General features: G+C 40.6%; 1 protein-coding gene across 7 annotated transcripts in view; it reads right to left on the reverse strand.

The window, feature by feature from the left end:
• The window catches only part of LOC126212980 (zinc finger protein 271-like), a 284,312-nt gene that overhangs the window by 25,209 nt on the left and 231,209 nt on the right, over positions 1-27,894 (reverse strand). Inside the window, exons 4-6 of one of the 7 annotated variants that reach the window (XM_049940519.1) lie at positions 27,454-27,546; positions 26,459-26,551; positions 287-324 (exon numbers count right to left, since the gene is read on the reverse strand). The exons of 5 other annotated variants lie outside the window; for them this stretch is intronic. In XM_049940519.1, coding sequence (XP_049796476.1) covers positions 287-324; positions 26,459-26,551; positions 27,454-27,546 — 224 coding nt within the window. The remainder of the gene's footprint in view (positions 1-286; positions 325-26,458; positions 26,552-27,453; positions 27,547-27,894) is intronic. One more of the 7 variants, XM_049940522.1, reaches the window with a different exon arrangement.

A 27,894-nucleotide genomic window follows, 5' to 3' on the forward strand; every position in this document is an offset into this window, starting at 1 on the left:
CAGCTTTTGCCCATCAATAAGAATCTGTTCAATTTGCAGTGATTTTCATGTGACGTTCTGCATTAAACACAATACAGCTGCTGATATGCCACCTGAACTTTTATTTTCCTGTATGGATATCAGACGTTTGCTCTATTTATCTAGGAATAGTCACATAATGATTGTTGCGAGGAATAGTATTAATGAATAATTACAGTAGTGCATTTTATATCTGAAGTACTCTCACAGTTAATAAACAAAAATTTATATTTCTGAAAAAGTTCTGCAGTGAATTATGAAAACTTACCTTGCACTATCAGATGTGTATCTTGTTGAGGTTCCCACCTGAAATATTTGAAGAAATGGCCAGTGATTTACAACTGATGAGACAGTAAATAAATAGAATTCTATTAACGCCCACCAACATGTGATTAGTCCACAATATGCTGTAAGTTAGGCTTGAAAATATCATTAAAGAGGACATGATAAACTGTTGCAGTTAATGAAACAGAATGTTAGTAAGAATTCATTCTCCATTTTCTCACTGTGTTCGGTACTGTAAATAACTACACAAGCCAGTAATTTGTTTGTAGCCATACTTCCTACTAGACACTTCACAAAGGAAAGTGACCAATAACATCTTTAACCTGTCATCCACTTACGCCTTTTGTAAAATTTTCTTTCAATTTCTTTCCATTATCAAAACTGCCATTCAATGGCAGATGAATCAATCATCATAAGTGACACATTTGGGCCTTTGTGCTCTGGGCAGCCTAGACCAACTTGCAGAGGTGAGGAGTGACTTCTAAACCGAACCTTAAGTTCACAACCGGAACTACATACAGGCTTGGACCATTAAGTATACAAACATTAATAAATATTGGCAAACTCAAAATAGTTTCAAACATTGCAAACGCACAGCAAGTTAAAATAGCATTACAAAATAACACATTCACAGATGAAGAAATACCACAATCAGAAAACTGTAGATTCTTAACGGAGAACACATGGAAGAAATTCGCTTAACTACTACAGAACTAAGGTCTGCATTCATAAATGGCAATTCTGATGCAAACAGTACCAAATTTTTCATTACCTCCGGAAAATCTCTCTCCCTGCAATAATTCAATATTTAGGTGAGAGGTACACAATAATTAATGCACATGCACCAATAAATCAGGATAACAAGAACAATGCAGAAGGTGAAACAGTCCTCAGAACAATGTTGAGAATAATCTGATGAAGTTCCAGAGGAAAACATACAAATTTTATTAAACTTCTATCCTCAGACTGGTACAGAATGGAGACGAGAACATTTTCTGCCTAAACTGCTATTAAATGTATTTATTCACAACTGGAATTCTGACTTTATGCCATTCTCAAGTGACAGCACACTATGAACTAAGTCAAAGTTATTAAATGTCATGCCTAGTGCTTGGGGAGTGGATATTAAGATGTGCAGTATGATATGACTGTGACAGAAATTAGTACATGAAGTACTACCATTGTCTAGGCATACAGATTACAAAGATTCCCATCTTGTAATGAATATGGAATTTGTAAACAATGTTAACACAAGGAAAGTATTACCTCAAAAGGAATTATAAAGGATTCAGACATCACACTGAGCTACCACTTGAGAATTGTACAGCTGCCAAATTAATTTTGAGTAAGTACATTCCGTAACACTCCTGGGAGAAAATGTTTTCATTTACGAATTAAATCCAGCCCGACTGGATGTAAGAAAAAAGGAAAATTGGCAAGAAAAAGACATTTAGCATACACCACTAAAAAGATATGAGGACAACAATAATATGATTTGAGAAAAATCAGACAGCTTATGTGCCAGTAGCAAAGCACAATTCCAAAAAAATGAAGAATTCTAGAGTCAGAAATAGATATCTGTTGAAATTGACCATTACCACTGAATAATAAAAGTAAGATTCCTGGCCTAGAATAACTGATAACCATGTTCACATAAGATTCAATGAAATTCCATGAAAAGTTCAAGGAGACAACAGCAGAATTCTAAAATACAAGATATATCGGAGATGGCTTAGGGCAGGATGGACCTGTGGAGGCCAAATTGATAAAGGACTGAAGGAGCAAAATACTATTGGAATACATCTGTAAAATTTTAGAAGGCTTTTATTCAAAATTCTTAAAGAATCTGAAATACAGAAGACAACACAGGTCGTCTTAAAAGAACTACAGCCTCATTTGAGATAAGGACAGACTTTAGCCAAGGCAATGTACTAACTCCATTATTCTTTCAGACTATACTAGAAATGTGAATGTTGAACAGATGGAGCAGTTGTCAGAATCTAATAACAGAAGTTGACTACTACTTGGTTAGAAAATTTACAATGTCAAAATTGTTTGTTCAACTTTTGTAGATAATTTAGCAATACTGACAGTGTAGAAAAACCACAGAACAGAGAGAAAGAAAGACAGTAGGAAAAGCATGACTACCCATCTCTTCTGATAAGAAGCAGTGAACCAGTATTGGGTAACAACAGGACTGGGAGGGTCAGGGGAAGACAAATTTAAGGATCTATGAGAAGTCATACAGCCAAATGGTGGGGAAAATGGAACCACAAGAGGAAGACTATGAAAGACGGACTTTGCATTTCAGTTAACAGAAGACATTTATAGTAAAAATTCATTCTCCAAAATTGCAGAGCCTTCAACTTGCAAGGCAGTCATTTGGCCAGAATACAGATCTGAATCACAAATACTAGCTTTAGAATCAACAAAAGATAGTGAAAATTACGAAAAAGAAAAGATATTAGGAAACAGAACACCAGCACAAACATTTAAATTCAGAAACAATACAGAAATATAGATAAATATGCAGGAAAATAACTGGAGACAAAATTTGGCAAACAAGGCTAATGAGTCTTAGCATACCGAAAAGAAAAACTGCGCAGCAGTACTAAAACCATTAAAAAAGAACTTATTGGCTTACAGGAGTGCACAAAGACCTACAAGAAACTTGTATAAATTAGCAAGATATTTAAAACCAAACCAAATCCAGAAACAGGATTGAGTTAGTAAATTGTCCACAGCATAACAGTTCCAAAAAGACAAGATAGAAACGGGACGTCAGGTGCGTGGAAAGAAAAATGTGTACAGATGAAGGAGTAGCATAAATAAATGTAAAACCTTAGCTGGACTGTAATTGATCAGGAAAAAAAAATTGTTGCACAGTTGTTGTACCTTCTCAGTAAAGCATAGCAATTATGTATGTACTGCAAACAAGTTGCTGCAAGCAGGTCAAAGAGTCTCTGCAAATATGCAGATAACAGTATTTGGAGTCCTCAGAAATATTTTGCAGTGGTGGTGTTATGCTGTTGGTACTGCTTGCATGCAGTCACAATAGAGCAATGCATGCAAGTGTCACTCCATCAAGAGCTGCATGCTGCTGTGGTTATATATCTAGTGAACAAACAAGATCATACAATAACAATATAAGTATATATTCCTTTAGCTTGAAAGTATGTAACTTGCCTTGATGGTATGGTATCCATTAACTACTATGACTGGGGTATTTAATCAGTGATTGTTTACTTGTAGAGAACTAGAAGTATAGCAAAACAACACTTGCTTGATGTGAGACAAGCTGTTTTGCATGTCTTCAAGATTGGGAGGTAGCAGTGTAGTACTTCTAGGGACTATGGCATATCACAACCACAAACAAGTGTGCATAGTCAACGGCAAAAACAGGAAACAAAAGTAACCAATAAGCCAAGGTCAGGTCATCATTGAAGAGCGAGGAGGAAGGACAAAATGGTTCAAATGGCTCTGAGCACTATGGGACTAAACTGCTGAGGTCATCAGTCCCCTAGAACTTAGGGCTACTTAAACCTAACTAACCTAAGGACATCACACACATCCATGCCTGAGGCAGGATTCAAACCTGCGACAGTAGCGTCGTGCGGCTCCAGACTGTAGCACCTAGAACCGCTCGGCCACTCCAGCCGGCAAGGAAGGACAGAATGATTTGTAAGCGATCAGCTGCTGCTCCAAGAGAAACATCTCAACAAATCAGGGATGACCTGAAGCAACATAATGGACTGATTTGATGCACATCTACTGTAAAAAGTCACTAAGTAACAGATGATTTACATGATAAATGATATAAAACCATTCATGAATTTAAAAAAATCAGGACAGGACAGAGTTTGCAAGGAAACCTCAAACTTGGAATGCCAAAGATGAGTCGAAGATTTCATGGAGTGAAAAAAATTAATTTAACATATTTATTTTCTGATGGTTGTTTTTTTTTGTTTTTTTTTTTGTTTTTGGTTTTAGGGCGCAAAACTTCTATGGTCATTAGCGCCCAGCCCGTGACTTAGGAAACAGTAAAAAACCGAAATTGAAAACCAGCAGCAATGGGAACAAAGTCATAAAATTGGAGAAACTAAAAGCAGAAGGAATGCTTAAAAATCCACTACAGAAAGGGATTGGTTGTCCCCAAAAAAAGCTTCAAATGACTGACGTCATTTCACTGTCACTAATAAACTGGAGAACGCGGTCGGCTGAGCGCGTGTCATCTGCTAAAATCGACGATAGATCAGGCGATAGCTGTAGACGGGAGCGTAACGGATTAAAATAGGGGCATTCAATTAAAAGGTGTCTTACCGTCCACAGCTGAGAGCAGTGGGGACAGAGTGGGGGAGGATCGCCGCTTAAAAGATGTCGATGGCTAAAAAGACAGTGCCCTATCCGATGTCTAGCTAAAATTACCTCCTCCCGACAACGCGTTCGGGAGGAAGAGGTCCAAGCGCAAGGAAGGGCTTTCACTTCCCGCAATTTATTATGGAGAAGTGTTGACAAATGCGCATGCCATAAATGAGCAACTTTGCGACATAAAACGCTCCGTAGATCAGTGAAGGGAATTGACTGAATAGCTGGCCGAGGAAGAGAGACTGCAGCCTTGGCCGCTATATCGGCCGCCTCATTCCCACAGATACCAGCGTGTCCCGGGAGCCAGAGGAACGCCACCGAGACGCCCCCCAGGTGGAGCAAGCGCAGACAGTCCTGAATCCCGTGGACCAGAGGGTGCACAGGGTAAAGAGTTTGGAGACTGAGGAGAGAGCTGAGAGAATCTGAGCAGATTACGTACTGTATCTGCTGATGGCGGCGGATGTAGTGGACAGCCTGGAGAACAGCGTAAAGCTCCGCAGTATAAACCGAACACTGGTCGGGAAGTCGAAAGTGATTTGGGGTGTCGCCAACAATATAGGCACTCCCTACACCTAACGATGTATTTGAGCCGTCGGTGTAAATAAATGTGGCGTCCGTCATTTGTGCACATAGAGCAGCAAATGCCCGACGATAAACAAGTGTAGGGGTACCATCCTTGAGAAATCGACAAAGGTCACAGAACAGGCAGATCCGGGGACGGAGCCAAGGCGGTGCTGTACCCCAAGTTGTCAAGAAGGTTTTAGGAAAGCGGAAGGAAAGAGAATGGAGCAGTTTACGGAAACGGACTCCCGGTGGTAGTAGGGAGGAGGCGTCGAAAAAAAGGTCATGGGCTGGATTAGCAGGCATGGAAGACAGATGGCTAGCATAACGACTCAGAAGGACTGCTCGCCGATTGGACAGCGGAGGTTCAGCAGTCTCAGCATAAAGGCTTCCCACAGGGCTAGTGTAAAAAGCTCCAGACACTAAACGTAATCCACGGTGGTGGATAGCTCCAGACACTGAACGTAATCCACGGTGGTGGATAGAGTCGAGACGCCGAAGAATAGACGGCCGAGCAGAGGAGTAGACTATGCTTCCATAATCCAATTTCGAGTGCACTAAGGACACGGAGGGTGTTAAGCGATCGCAGACAGCGAGCCGAAAGATAGGAAACGTGGGAGGACCAGCACAGTTTTCTGTCAAACATAAGACCCAAGAATTTAGCGACGTCTGAAAACAGAAGGTTGACAGGACCTAGATGTAAGGAGGGCGGAAGAAACTCCTTACGTCGCCAAAAATTAACACAAATGGTCTTACTGGGTGAGAAACGGAAGCCGGTTTCGATGCTCCAAGAGTGGAGGCGATCGAGACATCCTTGAAGACGTCGTTCAAGAAGGCTGGTCCGTTGAGAGCTGTGGTAGATCGCAAAATCGTCCACAAAGAGGGAGCCCGAGACATCAGGAAGGAGACAATCCATAATTGGATTTATGGCGATAGCAAACAGTACAACACTCAGCACGACGCCCTGGGGTACCCCGTTTTCTTGGGAGAAAGTACGGGAGAGAGTAGTGTTCACCCGCACCCTAAATGTGCGCTCTGCCATAAATTCGCGAAGAAAAAGGGGCAGCCGGCCTCGAAAGCCCCAAGAGAACAGTGTGCGGAGGATGCCCGTCCTCCAACAGGTATTGTATGCTCTCTCCAGATCAAAAAAATGTTGCTACCGTTTGGCGTTTCCGGAGAAAATTGTTCATGATGTAAGTGGAGAGAGCAACAAGATGGTCAACTGCAGAACGATGCTTTCAGAATCCGCATTGGGCTGGTGTTAAAAGACTGCGGGATTCCAGCCACCAAGCTAAACAGTAATTCACCATACGCTCCAAAACCTTACAGACACTACTCGTGAGAGAAATGGGGCGATAGCTAGAGTGGAGATGTTTGTCCTTTCCAGGTTTTGGAACGGGAACGACAATAGCTTCCCGCCATCGTCTGGGAAAGGTACTGTCGGTCCAAATTCGATTATAAAGGCGAAGGAGGTAATGCAGACTATGGGTTGATAAATGCAGCAACATTTGGACATGGATACCATCCGGTCCTGGGGCGGTGGAGCGAGAAGAAGAGAGGGCACGTTGGAGTTCCCGCAAGGAGAAAACAGTATTCTAGCTTTCGTGATTTTGAGAGGAGAAAGCAAGATGTCGCACTTCCGCTGCACGTTTCTTCGGGAGAAACACTGGCAGGTACTTTGAAGAGCTCGAAATCTCAGCAAAGTGCTACCCAATGAGTTAGAAATTGCGACGGGGTCCACTAAGGTATCATGCGCGACAATGAGCCCAGAGGCCGGGGAGAAACTAGGCGCGCCTGAGAACCGTCGAAGCCGACTCCGAACTTCCGAGGAGGGAGTGAAGGTGTTAAATGAGCTAATAAAGAATTTCCAGCTTGCCTTCTTGGTATCGCGGATGACACGACGGCTTCGCGCACAGAACTGCTTATAGCGGATACAGTTGGTCAAAGTAGGATGGTGACGGAAAATGCGAAGAGCACGTCGCCGCTCACGTATTGCGTCACGGCATGCCTCGTTCCACCAAGGAACTGGGGGGCGCCGCGGAAATTCGGAGGTGCATGGTATTGAACGTTCCGCAGCTGTAAGAATAACGTCGGTAATATGTGTGACCTCATCGTCGACGCTGGGAAAGCGACGGTCATCGAATGTCGTTAGAGACGAAAAAAGTGTCCAATCGGCTTGGGCAAACTTCCAGCGTCGCGAGCGCATATATGGCAGTTGAGGCTGCAGTCTAAGGACACATGGAAAGTGGTCACTCGAGTGTGTATCATCAAGGGCGAACCATTCGAAGCGCCGAGCTAGCGGAACAGTACCGACCGCAAGGTCCAAATGAGATAAATTTGTCGTGGAGGCAGACAAAAATGTGGGGACCCCAGTGTTGAGGCAAACTAGATCCGCTTGGTGGAAGACGTCTAGCAATAGTGAGCCACGTGGACAAGGATGTGGAGATCCCCAAAGCGGGTGGTGGGCATTGAAGTCCCCAACCAGCAAATAGGGGGGTGGAAGCTGACCAAGAAGATGAAGGAGATCAGCTCGTGCCATTGGTGTGGACGATGGAATGTATACAGTACAAAGAGAGAACGTGTATCCAGAAAGGGAAAGACGGACGGCGACAGCTTGGAAGGAACTGTTTAAGGGGATTGGGTGATAATGGAGAGTATCATGTATGAGTCCTCCATGGGCTGGAGTGCCTTCAACAGAGGGGAGGTCATATCAGACGGACTGAAAATGAGGGAGAACAAAGCGGTCATGGGGACGCAGCTTTGTTTCCTGAAGACAGAAGATGACCCGCGAGTAGGATCATAAGAGGATCGACAATTCATCCCGATTGGCTCGAATGCCGCGGATATTCCAGTGGATAATGGACATAGGGTGAACAGAAAATGGAGGAATGTGACCAAGGTTGCTGTCAAGTCAAAGACTGCTCAGAGCTTGCGACCGACAGCATGGAATGGCATTCAGCCGAATGCAGAAGATCCTGATCCATAGGTTGGTCAGGAGCAGCTCCTGCCACCAGCGATTGGCTGGTTGACCGGCCACCAGCAGTGCGCCTCGGCGACACAGAAGACGGCCGAGGGCGATTTCTGCCAGGTGGTGCTGTAGATGGGACACGCCTTGGCGGAGAAGGAGAGGAACTGTGTTTCTTTGTAGCCTTCTTGGAAGTATGATGTTTAGATGAAGGAGGCACCGATGGTTGTGAAGTTTCGGTACGTAAAAACTCTTCACGAGTATGCTCTTTTTTCGAAGACTTGGCGTCTGACTTTTGGGCTCGAGATTTAGCAGAACCCGACGAAGGGTGAGCCATAGAGTGGGCAGGAGAAAGTGGTGAGGTTGAACGGGCGATCTTTGCGCTGGCCGATCTGACGACCGTGGTACTAAAGGTGAGGTCGCAAGTCTGCGTGGCCGCCTCCTTTGTTGGCTGAGGGGAAGCAAGGACAGTGCTGTATTTTCCTGTCTGAGGCACGGTGGGCTGTCGACTGGCGAATAATTTTCGAGCAGCAAAGGTCGACACCTTTTCCTTCACTCTTATTTCCTGGATGAGCTTTTCGTCCTTAAAAACGGGGCAATCTCGAGAGGAAGCAGCGTGGTCACCCATACAGTTGATGCAGCGAGGGGATGGAGGTGGACAAGCACCCTCATGGGCATCCTTGCCACACGTAACACATTTGGCCGGATTAGAACAGGACTGGCTGGTGTGATTGAACCGCTGACATCCATAGCAACGCGTAGGGTTTGGGACGTAAGGGCGAACGGAAATTATCTCATAGCCTGCTTTGATTTTCGATGGGAGTATAACTTTGTCGAATGTCAAGAACACAGTGCGGGTTGGAATGATGTTCGTGTCAACCCTTTTCATAACTCTATGAACAGCCGTTACGCCCTGGTCAGACAGGTAGTGCTGAATTTCTTCGTCAGACAATCCATCGATGGAGCGTGTATAAACGACTCCATGCGAGAAACTTAAGGTACGGTGTGGTTCCACCCGGACAGGGAAGGTGTGGAGCAGAGAAGTACGCAGCAATTTTTGTGCCTGGAGGGCACTGTGTGTTTCTAACAACAGGGTGCCATTCCGTAATCTGGAACAAGACTTTACAGGACCTGCAATTGCATCGACACCTTTCTGAATAATGAAAGGGTTGACCGTGGAGAAGTCGTGACCTTCGTCAGACCGAGAAACAACAAGGAACTGTGGCAACGATGGAAGAACCGTCTGTGGCTGAGACTCAGTGAACTTACGTTTGTGAGCAGACAGAGTGGAAGGTGAGGAAACCATTGCGGAAGAATCCCCCATGATTACCGGCGTCTCCGATGGGGCGCTCCTCCCTTGTGGGGGCCCTCACTGAGGGCACACCCGCCTTAGGTGATTGTTCACACCTCAGGTCACACCTCCCGACAAACGGACGGAGGGACCAATCGGCACTTTCGGAAGGTATCAGCTCGGGTAATCACCCCTCCCTGGGCCTGCCCGTTACCAGGCGGTACGTACGTGTCCTACCTGTCTACCCGGGGTGGGGAATTACGCGTTACCCCGTCACCGGCTACGCATGGAAGTGCGTGGGTCAGCCTTCAGACACGCACAGGGAGGAAAAAAGAGAAAGGGAAAGGAAAGAAGAGGGGGGTCTCAAACGCCGCAGCGGAGAAAAGGGCAAGGAGAAGAGGGAAGGAAAAGAGAAGGACAGAGGAAGGACGAGGACTTGCAAGTGTAGAAAGCAAGGAATTTGGAACAGTCCGTCTCCGGACGTAGGCACAAACCATACTCCCAGAGGGGGAGAAAGGGAAGGAAAGAGCCAGAGGTGGGGGGGGGGGGCGAAGATTGGGGACGGGGAAGGATGCGGAAAGGGAAGGTATGCAGCCCGGAAAGGAAGGAGGGCCACATTAGCTCGGGGTCCCGTGCTCACTACGCACGTGTCCACAAAAGAGTTGTGGACCCCCTGGGTGGATTTTCTGATGGTGTCCAGTATACAGGGTGAGTCACTAAGAATTGCCACCAAGAATAACTCTGGAAGTATGGTGGGAGTTGAGAAGTTTGTGGAACAAAAGTTTCATGATACAACAGGGCCCATAATATGACGTTGGTTTTTACTTGCTTCAGAGATATAAAGGTCAACTTTCTTTTTTTAAATGAGATGCTATAGTTTGTTACATATTTACTGATAGCGGCTATAGATACAAATCCAATGATGTGTAACAGTAAGGTCAACAAAGGTCAACAAAGTTCAACAAAGGTGGCATGAACGTCCATTTACAGAAGGTGTTCAAAGTGATGATCATTGGTATGAATGTAGTGGCTGCAATCTTCTTATCATGAAGTGAGTGGTATTCCTTATCACATTGGCACTTATCGAAGCACATCCTCTGGCAATTCTCTCTCACATATCTTCAGGTGTAATTGGAACATCGTTATAAACAATGTCTTTTACAAATACCCACAAGGAATGCTCCAGAGGCATCAAGTCTGGTGAACCAGCTGGCCATGACACATCACCTCCATGTCCAATCCAACGATTTGGGAACTGTCTCTGCAACTCATTTCTAGCCGTCAGCGAAAAATGTGCTGGGCACCCATCGTGTTGATACCACATAATGTTCCTTGTTCCTAAGGATATTTCTTCCAATAACATAGCTAATGTTTCTTGCAGGAATGTGGTGTACTTCTTACTACTAAGACTGACTTCGATGAAATAGGAGCCTATAATTCTGTCCTCCAGAATCCCACACTGTATCATCACTGACCATGGTTTTTGACCATGGTTTTTAATGTGCAACTTGCAGCATCCAATATGGATTTTCAGTTGCCCAATAATGCATGTGATGCAAATTAACACTTCCATGGTTCATGAATGTAGTCTCATCGATAAATAAAATTAAATCAATAAATGTGTCATCCCTCTAAATCTGAAGTTGAGCCATCAGCAGAATTTAAGGTGACACATACAATCCGTACTAGATGATTCTTGGTGAAGAGTGGTATGGTAAGAATGATGTTTATGGCAATGCAGAACACGAAAAACACTACTCTGGCTCATTCAAGATTCCCTTGTGATTTGACACAAACTAGATCAAGGATCTCTAAACACAGTGCAACAGTACCAGCTCACTGAATTTCGTTGGCATTCTCCGTAAATGAGAAGCATATCAACTTGTTCTTCAAAGGAATACATCATTCACATTTGCTTGATTCGATACTAGTCTTACTGTTACTGTTAGTGTTTTACTGCAAAACCATCGAAAGGCTTTTACATGTCAGTGGCATGTTAGATGGATACGCCCTATTTGGCGAATATTTACTATTAGTACGAGATAGGAGAGAGAACTGTAAGAGCAAGTGCTTTGATAAGTGCTGATGTGATATGAAATACCACTCAATCCATGATAAGAAGATTGCAGCACTGCACTGATACCAATAGTCATCAGTTCCAACACATTCTATAAATGGACATTCGTGCCATCTTTTTGATCTTTGTCAACCTTCAAAGACCTTATTGTTGCACATCATTGGATTCACCTCAATAGCCGATATCAGCAAATAAGTACCAAACTATAGGATCCTATTAAAAAAAATTAAAAAACAAAGTTGACCATGTCTCTGAGGCAACCCAATATAGCAACACAACACCAATGTCATATTATGGCCCTCCATTGTCCCAGGCAACCTTTGTCCCACAAACTTTTCAGCTACTCTCATATTTTCAGTTATTCTAGGTGACAATAGTTACTCACCCTGTATACATCACAAAAAAGCTAAAGGGGCAATCAGGTACAGATCACTAAGCATGATATTTCACTGTAAAAATACAGCAACCAGCCACTTTTTAATGCGTTTTATTTATGCCAATATGCATTTCGGGTTTGCACCCATCTTCAGCTGGCAAATTACATGGATCTTCAGTTACTACAGTGGTACAATCTCGACAGCAGTTTGGATGCTGCAGCAGGCCTGTGCAAAAGCAACGATTCCAATCATTTACTTTAATTTCGCGAGTTTAAAGTTATGCACTATCAGTTGTTCATTTTACTTACATTCTCCTCTCCTTGTTTTTTCTTGGCTTTTCTTCTTTTTCGCAACAAACAAACACTTTTTATCATGCATTTTACACAGGCGCACTGCGTTATCCGCCATGTTGTTGACTGACAGTTTTTGTTCACATACAAACGGTTTATCTATGGACAGAGTTATATTTTACGAAAGTTTTGAGGTTCTAAGACAAGCTACTGTTTTCCAAACATTGACTTGGGTGATAGAAGTATTCTAAGTACAATGTATACATTTTTTATTATTTTTTTTTGCAGGATTGAAGATAATAAAGTAACATAACACATTTATACAAAGCAGTACTTCAATACATTTACAATATAACAAAGATAGAATTCAGATTTTTATGTTTTATATTATTACATGCATTTGTTGGGTTTATATTAGATTATGTTATTTCTTGATTGTGCTTAGTAAGTGGTTTGATAAGTAGAGTGTGGAAGTTTTTCAGAAATATTCGGTTTGGCAGCTCTGTTTGGTCGTTAAGTATGTCAGAAGGGGATGCATGTTTATGTGAATAAATTTCGATTTCTTCTAGGAGGTTCATTCTTTTTCCTTTGTTGGCTAGGTGGAGAACTTGTACGTTATGGGATATGTCTGTTACTTGATGTTCTTCTTCTGCTACATGTTGGGCGAATGTGGATTTATTTAAGTTTTTTAAACGAAGAGCATCCATGTGTTCTCGAAACCGTATGCTGAAGTTTCTCCCTGTTTGGCCTATGTATGTATGTATAAAATGGACAAATTGTTACTAAGCATGGTGGTGGAAGTGTCATGGTGTAGGGATGTTACCTGTACAGTCACATTTTACAAAAGAATACGATTCCTTGCAGGAGAGACAATATGTCACATAATTGGATATTTCAGCTGGTCCACAATTTGAAACACACCTCTGTCTATTTTCTAATTCTTTTCAGACCAAAACTGAAAATTTTTGAGTACATAAGCCGGAGCCTGGGTCTAAATCCATCTGAACACCTCTGATCTGTGCTGAATGTGTTCATGGTAGAAGCTACTTAAACAAGGATCAATTTGCTGGTATCTCACTGGACCCATGGTCTGAACTCCCAATTAACCTGTAACAAAAGCTTGTAGATTCAATGGCAAATTGATGTGCGGCCGTGATCAAAGCCCCTGGGTATGCAACAAATACCAATTTATTCTTCAGATCCCAAAATAGTTTTATTCTTATATACTTGGACCTACAAATTATTTTTGACTCTAAAGAATTACTTCTCTCTTGATGCAACATAACCTTGTTTAAACATGTACTAAATAGATCACGAATTCATATTTTTGAATTACCTAATGGCAGCTTTTTCTGTTACACACTTACGTTTACATAATTGTAATTAATGCTTTCTATAAAACATTTTTGAGTGATACTGTAATTGGACTGTATTTAGATGCATGGTGAGATGAAAGGAGCAGATAGTAAACAACAGTGGCAGAGTACAAATACTGTTTTGTTCTGCAGATCACTATATGCTATCTGATAACCCTCAGGGCAGCAGCGACAATTCTTAAGTACAGTGTCTGATGTGAGCTCATCAGATCAAATCAAAATGCATTCAAAGAAAACAACTAGCATATTATACAGACTGTAAGGTGCACCTTAAATTTCAAGCAATTTTTAAGGAAAGTACATTTTTATAATTTTTTATTAGATTACAAAGTCCGCATAAAAATTTTACTTTATAACCAAATTGACCTTTAAAATCACTGAAATTCATTATCTGAACCGTCCTCTTTCCTCAGCATCATTGTCCTCTTATATCTAAGATGGTCATCACTATCATTAAGAGCATTATTTATGCTGACCTATTGAAAGATTTAACAATGATATTATCTCTCAGCCTACATCATAACTGCTTTGTTGACTGACACCTGTTTGTTTCTAGATCATTTTAGAACTCCCTTTGTCATGAATTCTTGTTGGGCTTAAACCATCATCCATTTGTTCCAATCCTCTTCCATATGGAATTTAAACACACTGAAGTGCCATGGAAACTGGTATATGCATGCATATTCAAAGATAGAGATATGTAAACAAGCAGAGTATGTCACTGCGGTTGGCAATGCCTATATAAGACAACAAGTACCAGACAGTAGATGTATCAGTTACTGCTGCAACAACAGCACGTAATTCAGATTTAATCAAGTCTGAATGTGGTGTTACAGCCAGAGCATGAGGATAAGACACAGCATTTCTGAGGTAGCAATGAAGTGGGGATCTTCCCATATGACCATTTCATGAGTGTACAGTGAATATTAGGAATTTGTTAAAATATAAAATATCTGACATCACTGTGGCCGGAAAAAGATACTGCACGAAGGAGACAAACAACAAATGAAGAGAATCATTCAGCATTAAGGAAGTGAAATCCCTGTGCAAATTGCTCCAGGTTTTAACGCTGGGCCATCAAAAAGTATCAGTGTGCAAACCATTCAACAAAACATCACTGATACGGCCTTTTGGAGCCAAAGGACCACATTATTGAGTGTATCAGCGATGTCTTGCAACAAGCTCTTCAGAAAAGATTTCCACTCCCTCATACGCTTTCTGAATTATGGTCAGCACTGCAAGATTCATGGTATCAATCCTCCCCCAGCACTACTTCAGACATTAGCCGAGTCCATGCCATGTCGTGTTGTGGCACTTCTGTATGCTCACTGGGGACCTACATATTAGGCAGGTGTACCAAATTATTTGGCTCTTCAGTGTCATGTATTTGTCAAGACATCAAATAGTTGCAATTGTGTAGTAAGCCCTCCTGCAATAACAGCAAGTTCTGTATTTAACTGTCTCAATTTCTCTTTCACCGAATTTTATAAATGACTACTAAAGTGATCTACCACAAGAAGAGAACTCTTCTTCAGTGAAGTGATTTTCCTTTGCTTCAACACACATTTAATCCTTAATTTCATACCAGCCTCATCCATCCAACCTTCGTCACGTATGTTAACAACATCTGGCAGTATTTCATAACGTTTTGACATTGTTCAGCACTTGGAAATGATCACTGGATTAAGTGTAGTGCCATGAACACAAAACGAAAGAACAACAATTTAGTGCATTTTTTCAAGTTCACTGTTTTTATAGTTCCTGTTTTATCACCTTTCACGACAAAAATTTTGTTACTTGGCACATCAAGTCTTTATTCACTATTTCAATTAGTTCCACATTGGTTTTCTTTCAATGTTGTATAATAATGTGGTCGAAATATAATATTCTCTCTTCATACTCTTATGCCATTTTATGAGATGCTTAGGTCTTGGTTCACATGCTAAGTCCATGACGCTTCGTAAACCTGTAGCACCAAACATTTTCAGCCTCAATTTCTGTTAAGTTCCACTGTAGCACTAGCCCACAAGCATTTATTTGAGTAATTTTTGTAGTAATTCCAACACCATTTAGATGGTGTGCTTGAATCCATTTCAATACATCATCATCTAGTTTTGGCCATTTTGTATTCAGTCCTCTATATGCACATTTAGCCTTGCTCATGTTTCTCAGTTCTCCGTTATTAGCCTGCCAATAGCAAGTGGTTTTTTTCTGTTGCTGGAGGACTGAAATGCTGCTCAGTTGATCTGTTTCCACGTTGTTCAGCATTTGCTATTACTTTCTATTTATAGCCTGCATCATATGAATACCTTTTATTTTTTCCGTTGTGAAACTAGCTACTAAAGAAAATATTCTTCTGTTGCCAATAACACAAATCACTTTCAATTCAAGTTCGCTGGCACTGTAGACTGCCATGACACATCACAGGCTAGGCAGTGCTCTGGGTTTGTGATTGCTGGGCATGTGGGAGATACTGTTAGCAAGCTTGTGAATCCCTGTAACATGTTCGTTACACTGGTGCATTTCTGTTGCCAATTGAATCCAATGTTACTAGATAGAAATAGATTTCCTGCAACATTGAATATATGGCCATTTTTAAGGCAACTGGGAATTTTGACTGAAACACTGGACTTGCTATATTAAATTGGAGTATAACACACCTCAATTTTGGAGGTAATTTTTTGAAGAAACAAATCAATTTTATAAACCGTAATATATGGTATCAAGTCTTTGTAAGCACCACTGGAAATTAATTTGAACAAATAATTAAGGTAACTGAAAATTTGTCATGCATTCAAACTTTCAAATACTACACGTGAGATAGTAATGTGAATCTACCATCAAATGCACAGGATTGATTGACACTTAACATTTTCCATTTAACATTGAAACACAAACATCTATACATTTAATATTTTGCTCTGGTGAACTATGTTCCTCCTAAGCCATGAGAATTGCACATAACCTGCTATCCACTGGGAATATTTGCCTGTGAGGAAAGGCAGACAACTGTGAGGCAGTATTTAAATTCACATTCATATAACTTTTGCAGTTGTATCTTTGAGCAATTTTAGGACTTTATGACGGCAAGTAGAATTTTTGTCACACATTTAAACATAATCATAAACTCATTGACAAACAAAAGATGAATGCGGCCAAAATTAGTGAGGGACAGCAATAAACAAAGGATGCAACAAATCAAATATTCTAACTCTGCTGACTGTTCTCTCAAAAAATCAGATGCATAGCCAACTGCTAATTTTTCACTTTCCAGCTATAAATTATTATTCACAAATATTATATAGAAAAACGCTAAAATTGAATTCAACAGTACTATTTCAAACTGTGCAGCCAAACTTCAGGAGTTAAATAGAGCCCTGTATAGTTTTTCATTAATTAATTTTATAAACACTGATTACAATAATGCTAAATAGTACTACATGTAAGCCAAAACTGCCACAAGCATAAACAATACATCAAACTGTACAGTGAATACATAGATTGACTGGAACTCAACTGGATCCAGGGTATCTACAATTTGATTAGAACTACTCAATTAATTTGACCAGAGCTAAATTTACTCCACAATTCCATACACCAAAAGACAGCACATTTTACACTACACCCTTATCCTTATCAAATGTGTATTAGACACTTTTTTGACAAATTAACTATTACGCAGTGTGATCAAGACGTGTCAAGTTCAATTGGTTGTAATTCAAACTTGGTAAGTGCTACGTAGTAACCTAAAGCACCATGTAAATGAGCAGGAAATTACGATCTCATCTGATATGACACATTTGTCTGTATAGAAATATTTCCTTGTATTTACTTACTGTAACAGTTGCATATGATGGCAGTTAATCATGTTTTCACTGATATTTAATGTAATATTTATCTCAGAATGTTTCGTAAGGTTCTAAAGTGACCAGCATGGGAAGGTCCTTATCTCAACCCAGGCTTCACAAAATCCTCACTAGAGTACCAACTAATCCAGGAGGTACATTGAGGAAGGAGGGTGGGGAATATACAAAGACAGCACATGAGACACTGGAACGGCTCCTCAAAACTCATTTTCCTCAATATGCTCTGGCAGATAACATAGACCAGAATGCAACCCCTGAAAGACAATGGCTCTCATGCACTCTAAGAGAGGACTGGGAATCGGCCAAGGAGTGTGTCAATTTCAGTAAAATCCAGTGGGTGGTGGGAACATTCCTACCATTCAAGTTACCTTCCCCAGACAGAATGTTTCCAGTTCTCTTGAAACAAGCATGAGAGAATCTTATAAGAGTCCTGTGCAGGTTATTCAGGGTTAGCCTAGCAGTGAGAGTTATTCCCAATGCCTGGAGGGCAGTGAAGGTTGTCTTTATTCCAAAGCCAGGGAGAATTGATCATACAAAGGCCAAGGATATGAGACCAATCAGTCTGGTTAATGTACATGTTGGGGAGAGGAGGCTAACTAGGGCTCCTCTACATTCAAACCAACACACATATCAACCAGGTAAATCAAGTGGGACAGCTCTCCATCTATTTGTTGGAAGGGTGGAGAAAGCACTTTGCTGTCAAGAAATAGCCCTCTGCATCTTCCCGGGCATCAACGGGACTTTTAGTAACACAACCTTCAATTCCATGGTTAGGTCCACAGAGGTGCATCCTAGTGACAACTATATGTAGATGGACTAGGGCCATGCTTAGTGGAAGGAGGGTAGGGGCCAACTGATGAATGAAAAAATGGTAATTAACACCACTAGAGGTTGTCCACAAGTAGTAGTTTTGTCCACTTTATTGTGGAATCTAGTGGTGACCGAACTCATTGAGAAACTAAATTCCAGACAATACTTTTGCCACGGATACACAGATGACCTTGTCATAGTAATACCTGGCAAATTTGCTGACACGGTTAGGGATATTGCACAAGGTGCACTGGACATTGTGAAAGATTGGTGCATTAAATAGGACCTAAACATTAATCCTAACAAGACTGTTGTGGTACCAATCATGAAGAAGCATATCCAACACTAAAGCTGGAATCTAAAGCTTTTCGATAAAACTCGATCTGTGAAGGGGATAGTGAAATATCTAGGGGTAATCTTAGATGAGAAACTAACATCGACCCCTCACATTAAAAGCATCTGCACCAAGGCGAATTTTACTCTAGTAAGTACCAGAAGGCCTTGTGGCAAAAACCGGGGCCTAAGATCCTGAAGTATGCAGTGGACACACGCAACAGCGGCTAGACTTAGAATCTCCTATGGGGCTGTAGTGTCGTGGAAGAAGGTCCAACAGCAGGTTGCAGCTAAGGAGTTTGCGAATGCGCAGATACTGGCACGCTTTGCCACAACAGGCAGAATTAATAGCACACCAACAGCTGGGATGCAAGCCATGCTGGACATGCTTCCACTAGATCTTTGGGTTAAGATGAAGGCAGCAGCTGGTGCATACAGACTCAAAACTAGTAAAAACTGGATCGCGTTGGGATATCCAGACACACACACACTAAAATAGTGAGGCAAATATAGAAATGGCTTGGGAAATGCTGCCCGACTATGTAACAACTCCCAACTGTTTCAACAAGCCTTACAATACAATAATTGAAAGCAGGGAGCAGTGGGAAAACAGTTCGACACCATACAGGGGCGTTGTCTAGTTCACTGATGGGTTGAAATCAGACCAAGGCGCTGGGGCGGGGTATACAGGGTTCAGCCAAGACTGGAGGGCTTCATCTCTCTAGGAAAACTGGCCTCGGTATTCCAAGCTGAAATTACTGGAATCGAGGTGTATTTGGAGGAGAATATATATAGGTGCTACAAGGACTGTAGCATCTACATCTATTCAAACAGCAAGGTAGCCCTGAAATTATTGGGAGCTCCTGCAGTACAATAGAAGATTATTGCATAATGTCACAGGGCTCTGGTGGAGTTAGGGGATGCAATAGCGGAAACTTAATATGGGTCCTTGGTCACTCAGGAATCAGTGGCAATAAACAAGCTGACAGATTGGCCAGGATGGGGGCAAAGACACCATTTAGTGGACCGGTACCTGTCCTGATAATCACCAATGCTGTGATCAAACTAGAACTATGGAACTGGCTTAGAAGCAGCACATAGAATACTGGACGAAGGTTTATAAGCAAAAACATAGTAAGGTAATGATTCCAAAGCTGTGCTTTAAAAGATGCTCTGTAACCCTGGGCCTGAGGAGGAAAGAGATTAAACTCATGGTTGGACTGATGATCAGTCATGGGAATTTAAAAAAACACCTACATACAATGGGTATAACGGAAGAAGACCGTAAATGTAGCATCTGTGATGGGAGTGAAGAAACTGCATCACACCTAATCTTCCAATGCATGATATTGGAGAGCAAAAAGAGACAGAATTTTCAGTGCAACTAGAAGTGAAGAAATTGTGTCTAACAAACAACTGGTAGAGAGACTCCTTGCACTATCTAAGGGCACTGGTTGTTTTTACTAGATATACAGGGAGCAATACTGCACAATAAACTGTTTTAGTGCGAGGTTAGACCAAAGCTGTCTTAGCTTCTCTGCCAAAATCAAATTAAATCCATCATCCTTAGTGAATTGGTGTTCAGGTATTTTTGACAAATTAACTATTATGCAGTGTGATCAAGATGGGTCCATGGTATGGTTTCTGGAGGTTTTAAATAAGCAGTGCTGCTGTACCTCATAGTCTTTGGTAATGTATGTGTGTTTCTCACATAGTCTGGGCCGGTGAGCTGTTACTGTTAAGTCTCCATAGGTTTTGACAGAAGTTGAATGGAAGTCTCTGGGCAGCCAACCAGTTGTGCCATTTCAGCTCTCTAAAACTGTATGGATGATAAGATTTTGAGCAATACGTGAGGATTTTGATGTTTTCTCACTACATTCAATTGTTGTATGTTTTTGTGACTGACGAACTTTCACTCTATGCAACTGATAGTTCTGTTTTGTACTTAGCTTTGATTGACAGTGACAGACCATCACTGATGATTAACACTCAGTTGGAACGTAGATTTTAGTTCTGATTTCACATTAGTTTATGTAACTGGGGAATCTGTCAAATATTCATAATTATTCACATAGTTGAACTGCATTATCTTCAATCTGAAGTGTTCAACCTTGCTATGTGAGCCTATATAATTCAATTTAATGATTTTAAATATGGCCATTTCTATTTTTGTGTCTTAAATTGACAGTACACACCATTCAACTTAACTTTGCCACTGTGTTTACATTTCCTTATTTAGTTTTCACTGCATTTAAATTCAGTTTAAACAACATGTTTAAGTATACATTAGCTATTGCAATATATGCCTAACTTAATACTTTTAGATGTTGCTTGACTAACAAAATCTATTGTAGGCAGCTGGTGGTTCTAACAGGGTAGATACTCAGTGGTAGATGGCATTGACCCGTGCATGGGACTGCAGAGATACATTCCGAAATCAGCTCTGTTCACTACCCTGAAACTCAATACATGATAGGACCAATTTCAAAGCATTAACATTACACATCTTGATTGAATTTTCACACTAAGGAATCAGCTCACAGTGTCAGTAGCTGGACTGAAATCACTATCAGTTGCCCTATTGGCACACAAACACTATAACAGACAACAAAAGGCCAAATATTCAATTTTCTCTTTCAAATCTATTTCATCGTGGAATATTGTAATGGAGTTCCTCCTTTCAGTACTGGCATCAACATCAAAATGACAGATTTTGAGATGATCAATTTCTGTTGACCACTTAATAAGAAAAAAGGCACCTGGGCAATATGAGATGACTGTACAACACTACTCATATTACATTAAACTTGTTCCTTCTCTAACAGCAGCATATCAAACATCTCTCAGCCCATGGAAGTTTCCTAGTGGTTGGAAGAAGGTACCAATCAATCATATTCTAAATTAGTGTCACCTGATAGATGCACATAGTCATAGCAAAATGAAGCATGTGCATGAATAATGCTGTATGGCACATTTCCAAGTTTTTAGGAAATCGACACAAACTGTTAATAATAAAGTAATAGCAGATATTTATTGTTTGCAGATGCAGACTGTTGAAAATAGTTGGTTGGGCTTTTTAAAATTGCACTAAGAATAGGTTTTAGAAAATACATAACTATTAAAATGGAAAAACAGCGTATAGCAACTGATATAAAGCATTATTGTATATCACACTCTACTATTACTATAAGGTTGCCTCGAGTCTCAAAGTTTTACGTAAAAAATATTATAACAAGATACAAACTAATATTTATAGTAAACTGATTACTTTGGTCTTAAAAAAGTGATAGAACATGAGTTTGTTATCAAGTTGAGACCCAAAGCTGGCATATTACACTTAGTTGGCACACTGGATGTTTTCATAAAATGCCTGGATTTTGATTCCCCATATTTTGTCACATCCAATAGATTGCCTTTCTTCTCCTTACAAGTTTCAGTACCCCACTGTAGAGCAACCAAAAATCAAAATGCTACAGAATGTCTTTTTCTTCATGTTTAAAACCATGTTTCACAATACAATGTCTTTCACATGGATGAAACATGCTTATGCCTTGAGGATCATCACTGCATAGCTTCAACCAGAGCACAGCAGTAATTTTCAAACTAGGTGGCATTTTGAGAACCAGCTCAATGGATCCAATGCCCTTGGAGTCTTCCATGATCTCCTAAATGGTAAACTTTGAAGGTTCTACAGAGGCCTAAGCAATGACATGCTTCCATTCTAAAGGAGCCATTACTTTTGACACTTTCTTTCCTCAATCACTGCGAAGTTCCTGTCATAAGGCAACTATGACTCTAACATAAGAACTTTTTATGTATTTCTACACAGTACTTGCAGTTGACCGGACAGAAATATAGTGCTAAAATTCTCCACTTATTGTTCTGCCCAACATGGTGGTCAGACCATGTAATTAGTTTGTGTCCCATACGTTCTTCAAGCATCACAAATTTAATCAGAAAGGAAACTATTTTGGCTGAACCAAACCTGGCACCAGATCCATCCCCTAAATTTACTGTGTTAGTTAAGTACCAAAGTCATGAACCATTAAATTATATGACAGCAGTTGTTTCTGGCAGAATGCCACGGAATGTGCCAATGTATGACAAAGTAGAACGTCCACACATGTAACATATATATTTTTGTTCCTTTGTAGCCATTTCTGTGTTGTTTTTTAGCAGTTTGTATGCTCAGTTTGCTTTTGCATGACAACTGACTAAGTTCTATGTTGTGCATTTGTATCTCATCTGAAGCTGCGATCATAAAGAATCATTAATTTCTGCATAAATTGAGATTGTGGTACAGATATTCTTTCGAAGATTTATTCTTACTTTGAGAAACTCAAACTGAGTTCTTGAATCAGAGACCTGTCATTTGATAGGACATGTGGCCTACACAAATATTTTCCTCAACCATCTTCAGGAGTGGTCACTCCACTTTACAGTTTATGTTGAAGAGTGAGTTTTCATTGCTGGGTGATGCAAAATATGTCAAGCAATGTTTTGGGACACACTTCTTTTGACTGGACTTCATACTTTAAAGTAGCTTGTTTCAATGAAGTACTGTCTGTCTTGCCTTCCTTTTGTCTGACTGGCACACCTATTTACATGGAGTTTATCGAGTAAATTGAATTTTCATTGTGCATCAAGGCATGGTATTCTTTGTACAGTCTTAATTTACATATTTATGCCCTAGAAACCTCCTTTTTAACACACTTCTATATTGCACACATGGTCTTGAATCATTCTGTCAATATAACTACCCAATATTCAACTGAATTATCATACTCCACATTCTCTTTCAATATATAGCAGTGTGTATTCTACTTTTTCATCACTGATAAAGACAGAACCGCAGTTAGTTTTATTCATGGTATTAGAATTATGTGGCAAATTTCAATGTCAGATCAACAACAAGTAATGGAAAATCTGGGAAGGAATGTAACAATATTATAAAGAGCAAAGTTGATTGGTTGGTTGGTTGGTTTTGAGTATAAAGGGACCAAACTACAGGGTCATCAGTCCCTTTTTCACTGACGGAAGCAAGACTCAAGGTACAAAAGAACTCAGCACCACACCTAAAACGAAAATGAATGGAATGAACAAATAATGTGGGAAACACAAACCACAAAGAAAAGCAGAAGAGGGTGTTAAAACCATAGAGCATATAGTCTGCACTGGCTCATCACAATAATAAAAGAGGATGAGCCAACCACTCTGCAACAAATTAAAACGTCCACCTCAAAAAGACAATGCGAGATGAGCACATGTAGGGAAAAGATGAGCACAAAGACAAACAAATGCAAAGGAAATGTGACAGAGTTACAATGGAGGGAAGGTGGCGACCTCAGCTCTGGATAGAGATGGGGCGTGAACGTTATTCATTTGTTCATTCTTTGATTTACACATTGCATTCCATAAATGAAGATGTGGATGGATGTGGGACGAGCCAGCCTGCAAATCTTAAGGCAGAAGCTCCCACAGGAATTTACCTCTGAAGTATAGTGACAACCAGCTGTTTGTGACAAGTGCTAATCTACTCACATGGCTAATTATGAGAACTGTTAATAGATTATTTTGTATGTATGTATACGTACATTTACTACTATGAAAAATATCATTGTTGCTCCTACCACATTGGTCAGCCACTTATTTTACCTAGTATCTCCACAAACTTCTGTACTCCGCTATCCACTTAATGGTGCATCGTGAAGGGTACCCCATAACCCTGCTGGTCATTTCCGTTCCCATTCCACTCACAAATACAAGTGAAAAAGACTGTATATGTGCCTCTCAATCAGCCTTGACTTCTCAAATTTCACCTTCATAGTCTTTATGTGCTGTGTATGTTGGAAACAACAAAATCGTTCAGTAGTTTGCTTCAAATGGCAGTTCTCTAAATTTTCTCAATAGTGTTTCTCAAAGGAACATCACCTTCCCTCTGGGAATTCTCATTTGAGTTCCTGAAGCATCTCCGTTACACTTGTGTGTTGTTTGAACCTACAAGTAACAGATGTAGCAGACTGGCACTGAATTGCTTCTACAACAAAGTACTACTTTATCTTGCTAGCTTGCTCTAGCTTCTCATGCAATTACCTAATAAAATTCCCAATTCCACAATTAATACAGAATCTTGTTGGCCATGTGCCACTATCAAAATTGTCAGCCCTATTTTTCTGTGACATTATTAAGTCCTTGCATTTTATGCTCCTGTGACCACAAAGGTTGCATGTCACTCTAGCTGACAGAGCTAAAATATTCACTGCACAACTGCATGTATTACTCAGGATCATTGTTATGGTCACACATCCTATTCGTAGATTTCTCAGGTGTCCACCACTCTTTAATCTAAGTTAAATATTTTCAAAGTAACAAGTGGGGTACACATCAGTGATTTCAGTGTCAACCACATGACATGGTTTTCCAGACCACACAACCAGCAACACACTGTTCTGAACACTTGCTATGGGAGCAGCACTCCATGCAGTGGACACTATCCCTGAACCTCTGGCCCTGGTGCCATGGAGACATCTCTATCGATCTGTGATCTCTTGGGCTGCATACAAAGGTCAGTATGGCCTTTTGTATTTTCATGGTAAATGGTCACCAACTACAATCCAGCCACTTTGACAAGTACAGCTATGCCCTAGGACACCCTACAGATCGCTCTTTTAGCCAAACTACCCATATGCACATCCCTTACTACTATGCGTGGCTTTCTCATTTCTGTAAAACCCTTCTTGTGGAACAACAATACTACTGTTTCACTTACTGTCCTGTCTACTTGTGACGCCAATGCATCCCTTTCATTTGTTTAAAATGGCATAACATGAGTCCCTGTGAGATTTAAGTCTTGGCCTGTTAGCTGTGAATCAGCTACACTCCTTTATATACTCTCTGAGCTGTCCGTAGCATGATAGTTTGGATCCTCGACCTGTATGCTTGTGTAATCACCACACATTCCAGTGTCTGACGAAGCCAACGTTTCAGTGCCTGAAAAATCCTTTATAACTTCCGAAAGTTTGTTTATTAACAATGAGATCAAGAGTGAGCCAGTACCTAACCTTCAGCAATTGTGTGTTGAATGTTCCCAAATCTTTGTCTAATTTCATTCCTGTGACATGTTCATCAATGTGAGCATCTCCTTCCCTTAGCAACGTCATAAAGCATACTTAAAAACATTATCTTTTTTCTTTAGATCTGCCAGGATTCTAATGGTGAGGTCATACATGCCTTCAGCTATGTACAATCATTCACCAAAAGCCATATACAGAGGTTTTCTATTACTGAAAATTTTATAATTAATACAACAGGTACCACAGAAGCTGCCACAATATGTGCCAACGTATTGGGGCTGATCTAGAACACACAAATTTCATCTCTGTTTTTCAAATCCCAAAATTTTTTTAGGAAAACTCAAGAATAACTGATTCACACAAAAGATAAGACAGCCAACGTTCTTTTGAATTCTATTTATCAGAAGTTGTTGGAAGGAGGAATATTTCTCAAATGACCTACACTATTGGAACTTACACTTCATCTAAATGTAAATTTCGTGACCATCACAGACAACCATCATACAACATTATATCAACAAAGGCTACAGAGAACAGGATTGTACCAGCCACTAGTCCCGTTCCACTTCTATTTAAAACAGTGAGAATGTAAGAGGTGATATGACAGTCAAGTGCAGGAGTACAAGAATACTCTACAATTATGAACAGCAACAAATTCCAGAAGACTGACAATCTGTGACAATTCCACTGCAATACAACTTTTATTCTACACACTTACCAAAAGACTTATTATTTGACTACAAACAATACATCAGAGATGTAAATACTTACAGTATTCTCAGTTATATTCATTTCCAAATTTAATTCAGGATCCTCCTTGATGAAATCAGTGGCCCAAGATATTCCCAAAGGATCTTCAACAGACTGAAAGAAGAAAACAATCTGTGAATTATAACTACTTGCTATCTTCTCTGTGTATATGACAGCTCTCAATATTCCTTTCTCATGAGTATCATCCAACTATGTAGAGGTTCTTATCGATTGGGAAGAGTGTGTCAGAATGCATCCAAATCAGTTCTATGGGCCCTGATTTTGCTATCAGCCATTGTGCAGTATTTATTTGGCATACTGTCACTTTCTATTCCTGTCACATAATCCACTCTGATTTTAGAGGCACTATCGCCTACTCTATCGGATGGTCATACTCCCATATACAAATTTGATATATGTGTGCGGCAACATTTCAAAATTAAACTCAGATAATATAGAGATGCAAATAATCTTCCAGCTGTAAACCCATAAACAGGAGGACATTTTGGTCATTAATCAAATGAATATGGCATCATATCAAAATTGGCCAAATTTAATGTTATTTACACAGCTTCTTGCCACATTTTTTTTCTTTAGGGAACAATGCAAATTTGTCATGTGTACTGGAGGGAAATCATAAGGAGTTACACACACCCAATGCAGGATTTCAGTAATGATGTAAATACTACAGTGAATAGTGACTAGTAACTCTAGAATATACACCCATCACATGTCTTAGTTTCACATCTGTTACAGCACTGTGACACCGACATGTAACAAGATTAACAATTACTTCCAAGAGGAAGTCTTCCTTGCTCTGTTGACACCAAATATGTACTTAAGGCATTCATTACATAGAATCATAACCAAAACTTCATGCAAGGGTAATGGTCCGTACAGATATGCTTGCTACAAGTGCTGTTAAAATACTATTGGTAATAACCTACAGATAACACAACTAACTAGAGTTTCTTACTACACTTCCTACACATTACAGTGCTTGTGTGAAAACTTACATTATACTCAGATCCAGCAGCATGTTGTTTCAGTTCGGGATCTTGCTTTACCCAAACACTAGGGTCATCAGCCCTTAATGGGTCTACAAGAAACTGAAAAACGAAGAAAGTGAAGTATCAGGACATCTGTGTCTTGTTCCTACATGGCACTGTCATAGGGATGGAGGGAGGTGGGGGAAGAGGGAGGGAGGGAGGGAGGGAGGGAGGGAGGGGGTAGGGGGAAATAGAGAGGGAGGGGGGAAGTTTCTTATGAATGTGTTTACACTAAGTGACATGCGCATAGCATATCCAGTCAGCAAAATCTTAAAAGACCCTATCTTGGACGTTGCAAATGGCAAAAGCAAAATTTGATTCGATGCTCAAGTGTACAACAGCATGAGAGCTAATGCTGACAGCCACTTTGCTTGTTTTGTTGAAGAGGCAAAGGGAGTTATTGAAGAG

This window comes from Schistocerca nitens, chromosome 11, assembly GCF_023898315.1.
Source record: "Schistocerca nitens isolate TAMUIC-IGC-003100 chromosome 11, iqSchNite1.1, whole genome shotgun sequence".
In the NCBI taxonomy this organism is placed as follows: Eukaryota; Metazoa; Arthropoda; class Insecta; order Orthoptera; family Acrididae; genus Schistocerca; species Schistocerca nitens.